The sequence below is a fragment of the Acomys russatus genome, chromosome 25, assembly GCF_903995435.1.
Source record: "Acomys russatus chromosome 25, mAcoRus1.1, whole genome shotgun sequence".
NCBI lineage: Eukaryota > Metazoa > Chordata > Mammalia > Rodentia > Muridae > Acomys > Acomys russatus.
The window spans coordinates 24,673,112-24,682,810 of record NC_067161.1 but is presented as its reverse complement, the minus strand read 5'-3'; the positions used below and the strand labels follow the sequence as shown (position 1 = coordinate 24,682,810).

At 39.9% G+C, this 9,699-nt stretch overlaps 1 protein-coding gene across 3 annotated transcripts in view; it reads right to left on the bottom strand.

Annotated features, from left to right (window-relative positions):
* Positions 1-887: 887 nt before the first annotated feature.
* Gabrb2 (gamma-aminobutyric acid type A receptor subunit beta2) overlaps positions 888-9,699 on the bottom strand; it is a 211,879-nt gene continuing 203,067 nt past the window's right edge. For all 3 annotated transcript variants that reach the window (XM_051167771.1, XM_051167769.1, XM_051167770.1), the window contains one exon: positions 888-1,984. In XM_051167771.1, the coding sequence (XP_051023728.1) occupies positions 1,637-1,984 (348 nt within the window). In that variant the 3' untranslated portion in view covers positions 888-1,636. The remainder of the gene's footprint in view (positions 1,985-9,699) is intronic.

Sequence of the window (9,699 nt, the reverse complement as noted above, 5' to 3'; positions counted from 1 at the left end):
AAGCCAAATAGGACCTCTCCACATTGACAAAAAAAATAAAATAAAATAAAATATATAAGCCTATTCTCTTCTGTGCCTAGCATATGAGTGCGTATGCCCAACGTTGAAAAATGCACAATGACATCATTTGAAAAGTAGGATAAAAACAATGCATCACACCAGCCTGCTTGTCGGTCACTTTCAAAAGCTGCTGTAACATCAAGTGCAGCACTCGCCACCACCTAATCCCCTTGTCCACTGGTTCTCATGTTTTGCTTGATTAAGTAGATTGCAGTATATACAATGAAAGCACCCTTTAAATCACCAAACCCCACTGAGCCGCAGATTCCACTGATGCATATACATGCTTTGGAGAATACAGAGATGGACCTCATGGCACATAAGAAAACCCAGTTGACGCAGTCTCAGCAAAGCCTCACCAGGGCTGTTTCCTAAGTGTAAAATAAGAATTTGGAAAGCAAGAAAAGCTGAGATGATGATTAATCCTTCAAGGCAAAGAACAAACTCTCTTTTTGAAATACTATATTCGATTCAGAAATAAACTGATAGGGAAGACAATGTAGGGGCAATCTGATACTGAGAAAAATGACCTGCTCCTCTATTCTCTGTAGTTGACTATTAGGATGATTCTCAATCTATCAAAATACTTTTAATTCTCTTCACATTTCTATTTGATAGCTACTTTTTGATGAGATAAATGATTTTTAAAAAAATACTCCTTATGTATGCTAAGCTTATGAAGTTGGCACATCAAACCATCTACTCTTTGCTGGTCAGCGCTGTGTCCAGACCAGTTGCTATATAGCACTGATAAGGGTCATCCTTGTTTTTTTTTTTTTTTTACTTTCTCTTCACCACAGTCATTTTTGGGTTTTTTTTTTTTTTTTTTTTTTTTTTTTTTACCCTGACCTGTGCTGTTAACTTTTATTTTAATCTCCTAGGAAATAGCTTTTTGGCGAAACATGAGCTTTGGCTGCTATGGTGATCTGTTCAGGAGTCTGCCTCTCTCTAATGCCTGTATGAAAGACATGGCAGCTGGTTCTTTGTAGGCAATCAAACAGACCAGTGGAATTGGTTTCCTGAGTCTCGTTGAAGCTTTGCCCCGTATCTCTGCTTTGACTGTGCTCAGAATGCATGCAGATCTGCTAGACCCCTGAGAATCTCCTTTCTTGACACCTTCATCATCTGGCACAGACATCACTGACCATTGGAAGTAACATGTTTGCATTATTGCAGATAATGTTTCATAAGCATAGTGCTGTTCCAATAGCAGGCAGATCTTAGGGAAAATGATGGAGAGCGCTTGGAAATGACCGTGTCTCAGAGAACTGACTGCCAATGCTACTGAGCTTTCTAACGTCTCCTAGAATCTATAAAGTGGAACACTTCACACTTGGTCTTGCCAGCATGTGTATAAATCACTTGCATTGTTACTGGAAAACCACAAGGACCTTAGTGTATCCATTACTTAGTAGAAGCAACCCAAATGGTATGAAATGGACCACAGGATAGGCCAGCAACTAAGGTATTTTAACATCACTTTTGTCCTGGATTGATGTGTTTTCCAAGTCCTACATCAGGCTGTACAACTGTTTGAGGAGGAATCTAGTCTTTGCTTCCCCTGGGAGGCTGTAGTTTAGTTCACATAATAAAGCCAATAGACAATGTTGAAGAAGGAAAACACCACGGGGAAGAAAATGCGGGACCACCGATCTATGGCATTCACATCAGTCAAGTCGGGGATGGTGATTTTCAGTTGGGACGCACGTCTCCTCAGGCGACTCTTCTTTTGTGCCACATGTCGCTCCAGAGCATTTCGGCCAAAACTATGCCTGGGCAACCCAGCTTTTCGATACTGGATGCTGGAGGCATCATAGGCAAGCATTGTGCTCCTGGGGTCTCCAAGTCCCATTACTGCTTCCGATGTGGCCATTTCATTTTTGATCTCAAGAGTGCTGAGTAAGATGTTCTCATGGGGGTCCATCTGCCAGGAAGAAGAACCAGAAAAGGCACATCAGAAACCATAAAGCTTTGCTGATGCTTGTACTACAAGGAACAAGACAGACATTTAAAGAACTATCTATCGCAGTGACAGAGAGATAGCAATCCTATTGCAATGCTTGACTTTTAATTGCAACTCTGTCACTATGAGCTATTTGAGTTTCAGGTTTCTTATTTATTAGATGGTATAGATTCAACCCAGAAGATTCCTAAAATGTAATAACAATAGATTATGTTCTATTGTTCATAATTTCTACTTACTTCATGCAGAGAAATAGAATATTGATATAAACAGATGCAGAATCCAACTTTATTATGCATGGAATAATGGTATGGAATTAGCTTCAGTTTATTCACATATTTATGTAACTTAAATATTTACTGAGTATATTTATTTTGAGTATAAATGTATAATAACTGTCATTTTTTACCTCTCTGGCTGTGTTAAGGACTGCACTTGGAGCCTTCACCATTACAGGTAAATGCTCTACCACTGAGCTACATGCCCATCACTATTTTTCAAAATTACAGAATAAGAAAAAGTAAATTCAACTCTCTGTGCATTGAGAACTAGAATCTTCCACAAAACCTGAACATGTACAGTTTCTTAGAGGCGTTGATTATGCAAGTGGGTCTTTCTCCTTCATTTCATCGACCATCACTGCAATAGAAACTAACATGACTGATCAACTAAATATATTTGCCACATTGACCCACTTAGAAAAAAATATTTTTAAAAGAAATTTGTTCTGTGAGACAAGATTTTGTAACTTGAAAATTTCCCCTGGGCTCAGTTCCCAGAATGCACATGGTGGCTTACAAAATCTGTAATCTACTTCTAGAGGATCCAGTGCTTTCTCCCGGCTGCCATGGGCACCCCCCTACATGTATTACACATATATAATATGCAGGCAGAACATGCCATGGGCACCTCCTACGTGGATTACACATATATAATATGCAGACAGAACACTTACACACAGCCAATAAAAACAAAAAAATCTGTAAAAGTATGAAACTATTCTATTAGTATATTGCTAACATGTGAATTGCAATGCTGTACATAAAGTATAATAAAAGTAATAAATGAGGAAAAACTGGCTGGTTGTAGGTATTAATGATGTACAGAGACAAAACCAAGCAACTTATTATACGATATAGTGGCATGAACATGGATTATGCAGAAAACAAAATGTTATGAGGACTACATATTAGTAATTAGCACTCATCTAAGCTAAGATCTTTTGAAAAATGGGTAGTATAAAATATAAAACATACTGGAGTATAATAGTTGACCACCTCTATCAAATATTCTCTGTTTGTTTATGGTATAAGGGTACTTAGTGGCTAGACTAAACAAGAGTGCTACTAAAATTAATCTGGGGAGCTTATAAGAGTTGGAAGTGCAAATGCATATATGCTAAAAGAGTCCCAACTGCCACAGCAGTGCTTGTGGCAATTGGCTATCTTTCTTCTTATAAGGCAGGAAAGGGGCACTGAAATGCGTTTGCTATGTTGTATTCTCTGTGCAAAGTGTTGCACTAAATATCCATAACCTCCCTTAGGAAAAGGTACTCTTTCTCCCTGTTCCCAGGCAAGGGTGTTCATCTGAACCTCCCTGCAGACATGTGGTCTCACCTGAACCACCCCCCAGACACATGGTCTCACCTGAACTTCCCCCCCCCCCCAGACATGTGGTCTCACCTGAACTTCCCCTCCAGACATGTGGTCTCACCTGAACCACCCCCCAGACACATGGTCTCACCTGAACTTCCCCCCCAGACATGTGGTCTCACCTGAACCTCCCCCAGATGTGGTCTCATCTGAACCTCACCCCAGACACGTGGTCTCTCAGTACAACTGTAACTCAAAGCTGGCTCTTCTAAAAATTCACATTTGCAAGTGAGAGGATAGGACTTGTCATCACTCCCTGTAGCTTTAACACTACATCTGCTGTCTGTTATTTGTCTGTACTGTCCCTTTACTCATATAGGAAATAACTTTTAGCATATATGTTTTTCTTTAATGACTTTTGTAGCTTTCCTTATTCTGACCCCAGGATATTTGCCTTATTACTGTGGTAGTGCAGTAGGAGAGGTTACAAATCAATGCTAGACTTGGCTGTTAATTGTATGAAAGAATAGTAACAACTGTAATAAGAGCATTGGCAACTATCAGAAGTAACCTTTTTCAAAGTTCTAACAGATTGTCCTCTGATGATTTATATAGCTTCAATGAGTTCCTAGCTTATTATGCATGGAATTCAAGAATTTAATTCAGTGATCCCTAAAGCCTTATATATATATTTTTTTCATTTACAAATTTGAGAGATATTTTCTGTGTGGTTAGCAGAGTGGGTGTTATAGAGAGATACAGTGCAGAGGAAGACTGCACTGCTGCAGAGTCCTCAGGGCAAGGACAGTCTGTAGAAACAACACTGGGTGCCAGTCAAACTGTTACTTTTTAAAATATCCGTTTGTTACTACATTTCCAATTTGTTATTTTTAACATTAGAAAGTTACACATTCCCTCAACTCTATTGAGAGCTAAGGTAGGATTTGAGAAAATTAACAGAAATGAAATAAGTAAAAAGGAAGACACTAAAGCACTATATGAGCTTATTGTCATGAAGTGTGGTGATTGTAGTGAGAGACAAGCAAGTTCCAGAAACATGGAAAACAACAATAGCAGCAGCAGCAGCAGCAGCAGCAGCAGCAGCAGCAATGAATAGCCATGCCAAAGAAAAAAGTTAGTGTGTTGGCTTGTACATATTGTCTTATATGATAGGAAACACTCCAAAATTCATAACTGAGCTTATAAAACCAATATCACTGTTCACTGGATCACTAAATTTGATATTCTAGAATAGACTCAGGTGATAATCTTGCCAGGCTGAAGCAGGAGGAAGTGGTGGGCATGGGTGAAGTGCATGGAGTACCTGTGTGGACAAAGGAGAAGCTGTGTGTACTCTTTGGTAGGGACTCCTTCACTAGAACACTTTTTTTTTCTTTCTCTTTTTTGAGACATGCTTTCTCTGTGTAACCCTTGCTGTTCTGGAACTCATTCTGTAGACCAGGCTGCCCTCAAATTCTGAGCTCCACCTGCCTCTGCCTCCTGAATGCATCACCACACCTTCCTCAAGAACACTTAAACTGTAAAATAAGACTGCTTTTCTAGATTCAATAATCTGGCCAGTAAGAGGAAAGAACAAATTTATCTAAATTTTTCCCCCCAAAATTCTTACCCATGGCTATGGATATATGAAGTAGGGAGGAATAAGAAATTACCATCTTCATTTGTAATTTATGTCTCAATTAAGAGGCAGGAAAGAGACTCAAGCCAGTTGTAGTTCACTGTCATATGCTTAAAGTAAAGCCCAGTGACATTGCTGTACTTTTCCGAGCCAGTCCTTGGAAGGTCCATTTTTTTTTCTCCTTCATCCATCCTGTTTTCTACAAGGCCTTTTATATACAGCAATTATCTTCACTTTCTGCTTAAGCGTAGTTAATTCCACACCAAAAAGCACTCCATGGTGCTCATTCTTGGGATCACCAGGTTAGAGAGTACTCGTCAGTCTGCATTATGGACTGGAACGCGTCCTCTTTACTGCCATGAGACAGGCTGTTGTGCACTGTCCTGTTTCTCTGTCCTGGAGCAATCTGAGCTGATCCAGGTGCTGCCTTTCAGACTAAGACTCAGCCTCTTTGATTTCAGTTTTATCAAGTATCAATTGGAGGTGGGGAGTAGCAACACCAGTTTTCTGGGATTGTTTGAGAGGACTTGACAGCTGTTTATGCAAAACACTTAGGCTCTCTTTGTTCATAGCCTACATTTATGAAGCCATAGCTAAGTTTGTCATTAAAAGACTCAATACAGCTGAGTACTCCACAGTTTCTTATTCTCTGCATGCCCTCACTGTAAATAGAACATCTGTAGCACACTGATTCCCCCTACACCCCCCCCCACATGCATTAAGGCTGAATAAGAGTAAACATGGAGATTATAGAAGCTGGAGACAGTGGCTGCTTGCTGTGAAACAGTATTTACCAGACATGACTTGGTGATCACACACATGAACTCATAGCAGCTGTGACTGCATGCACAAGAGTGATACGAGATCACACCAGTGAAAGCCTAGTATAGATAAGAGACAGACTCATCAAGTCCTACCCCGACTGAGGAGCTATTGGCAACTGATGGCTTCAGGTGGAGGGAGAGAGTTTTCTTTAGGCATGTGGCCCATGAGAGGCTACCTCGGCTCCAGCTGACAGTCCTATACTCACACACATGCAGAGAGCACTAAGTGGGATTAGTAGGGTTTTTTTAAGCATATAAATTGACATCAAACATGGTAGGGGAATAGGAGAGGAATCAGGTAGGGAGGGAACGGGCATAGATTTCGGGACAACACATTATAATCATATATAAAATTATCAAACAATAAAAATCTCAATAGCTACTCAGTGAGTGGATACGTTTGATTTGCCATTCAGAAGTTTAGACTCACCAAGATAGGAAGAGGTTTTCTTCAAGGTTGCCAAATGCAAATAGCCAAAACTCTATGAATGTAACATTAATATAATTCCTGAGTATTTCATGGTTCTTCTTGCTGTATGAAGTTTATTTTATATGTGTTTAATAATATAATGCATATGTAAAATATTGTTAAAAAATAAAAATGCTGCAGACAATCATATAAGCTAAACCTTCAAAATCGCTACTTTAAAAATCTGGATTAGTTGGTGGTCTCTTTAAATTTCTGAGTGCAATACTTAGTATTTATTAAATACTATATGTTTAATTATAAAATACAATTTCGTTAAGCATATTAAGTCTACACTGAGTGATATCCAAATGTTGAGATGAGATGAGCAGAAGTTGCATTTAATTTCTCGGGCAGAGAGAGAACAAAAGGCTAGGAGACGTTGCTACATGCACGATGTATGCCCACTCATTTTACTCTACCTAGGAGGGCAGTGTTATAAAGAAAATTTTCTAGAACAAATTTATCAGTGCTGGATTGTCTTGATAGTCAATTGATACAGGAAGACCCAGCAGCATTCTCCAGACAGAGGATCTGGAACAATGTTAAGGGGGGAGAAAGAAAGCCGAACACCTAGCCAAGCAAGGCACCACACCAATCATTCTGTGCTTTTTTTTTTTTTTTAAATATTTGTTTATTATTATGCATACAGTGCTGAAAAGGCCATCAGATCACATTATAGATGGTTGTGAGCCACCATGTGGTTGCTGGGAATTGAACTCATGACCTCTGGAAGAGCAGTCAGTGCTCTTAACCGCTGAGCCATCTCTCCAGCCCTCATTCTGTGCTTTTAACTGTGGATTTGATGTAATTCCTGCCTTGACTCCCCTCAAGTGATGAATTGTAATTTGGGATATAAGATGAGATAATTCCTTTCTCCCATGAATTTCTGTGGGTTAGGATGTTTGATCACAGTAACGGAAATGAAAGTAGGACACCACATTTACAGGACAAGTAACACCCTACTGATGACAAGAAAAACAGGGCCTAGAGGCTAAGGTCGAAGAAAGACATTGCCAGTGTACAGTGGCAGAGAGCAGGGAGAAATGACCTGACTTGTCTTTTCCTCCTGTTATATTAGTTTCACTAAAATGCTGATTACAGTAAATTATACTAATTTTCTTCACATTTGTCATTCTATCAGACAATACTTCTTGAGGGCACATGAAAAGAGGTCTGTGCGTGTCAGTGTTGCGTTGTCAAATATTCTGCTTTTCTCACAGCACAAAGCAGATGCTCAATAAAGAGCGATGGAATGAAATCAGTGTTGTGATACTGAGCAACTGTAGTCACCTCCTTGTGAGTCATCACTAAGTTTGAGTCAATAAATCTCATGTCATTTTAAAGATCAGAACTCCCCAGGGACACCACTGCAACTCCTTCTTAGCCTCCAAGATTCCTTTCTCTAGTTGCACAGGTCTTTTTCTAAAATAGAAAAACTATACTCCCATGGTTCCCAGTGTCACTTCCAGGATGAACAGCTTGAAGCTAAGATTAAGCATTTAATTTTCAGACCCCTCTCAGTTATTCCAGAAGCCATGAAGAGCTGGCTCTGATCCCACAGTTGGAAAATAGGAAAGAGGTGCCAGAGTATGAATTAGATTTAGGTCGGCTCCACTTCCCCTGCCCCTGTCTCCGTGGGGCAGTCATCTGGAGGCTTGCACAGCTCTCCACAGGAAGCATCACATAGGAGTGTTTGGAATTAAATGTGTGACTAAAGGTAAGAGTTGGGGTAAACTTGTGTAAACTCCGACACCTTCAGGAGAGAACACCATCTGTGTTCTAGCTGCTTATCATGTGTGGCCTACTTGTTCTAAGTTAGGCCTGGGAATACACCAACTACATCTTTTGTAACCATTTTTGTGCCCTTGCTGCAAGTGTCCTTGAATAAGTGTCTTCCTGTTGTTGTGATGGGCTGAGTAACAGACATTTGACCTTTTTAGGAGCATGTTATGAGTCTTCAGATAAACAAGACAGAAAAAATATACTCAACCAAGGCTAGCAGATTTACACCTAGAAGCAGGTGGCTCTGAGTGGGAAGACTACATTGAGATACCTGAAGTGTAAGAGGCATTCATGGCCCACCAAGTAGCTAGCACAGACAAGGAGTCTATGATCTGATGTCTCTGTGCCTTTTTGTGGTGACTTGCCTGATGCTACGAAAGGCTCTCCTTCTTCATCCTTTTTAAAAATCACTTTATTTCTTTATCTTCTTTTTTTCCTTTACTTCCTCCCTACTTTCCTGTCTTCCTTTCTGCCTCTCTCACTTCCTCTGCCCTTTTATCTCATCTTTTTCGTAAGTGATCATGAGGTCAGTTTTATGCGATCCAAGACTCAAAAGATCACTAGGATGTGCTTCATGCCATTTAGAGGTCTCAGGAACTCTGTAATACAGGCAGCGCAGGAAAGGAATTAGAGACAGTTTTCTCTCATAAGAGTTGCTCATAATTCAAATTGCAAATGAGGTGATCCAGTAGGGGAGTACAATCATTGCAGGCAAAACAGTGCTGAGGTTTTGTGTTTGGACTGGAATGAATGAATACAGGACCGGCTAGATCTGGGAGCCTGCCTGTTAAGTTGGTGGCTCTGTATTTCCTGGTATACATTGTTCTTTCTCCTCAAAGGTTGTAAACCATGTAAGGAGCCAATTTACTGGGTCATGGCTAAACTGACAGGCTCTTTTACACATGTCTTATACTCAAGGCATATTACCTCTAAGTTTCTTTTAATTCTCCATAGTTTGTATAAAAACAACATGTACAATAAGTATTTTCTTAGAAGAAAGGAAAATTTGCTTTTATATGTGGATTTTAACGTCAATAATGAATGTTTATGTTTATGTGTATTAAGGGACGATGTCTGTTGTTATAAGATGCTGTTTGCTATGAAGGTTTTAGAAAGAGATTCCCAAAGTACTTTAGAACAGGCATTATCAAGAGGGTAGGAAACAGAAGATGGGAAAAAATGAAGTGAGGATACCTAAAATGTCACTATTTATAAGTCAGAGAAGAGTGTAGCATTGCTGGGCTGTGAGTCTCAGTGTAGTACGTCAATGCTGCCACCAACCTGTCTCAGGTCGACCAGGGAAGCCTGACTTGGGTGGTATTGTGGTGGGTGAGAAGACGTGTCCCTGCTTCCTAAGCTCAAGTGTGCAT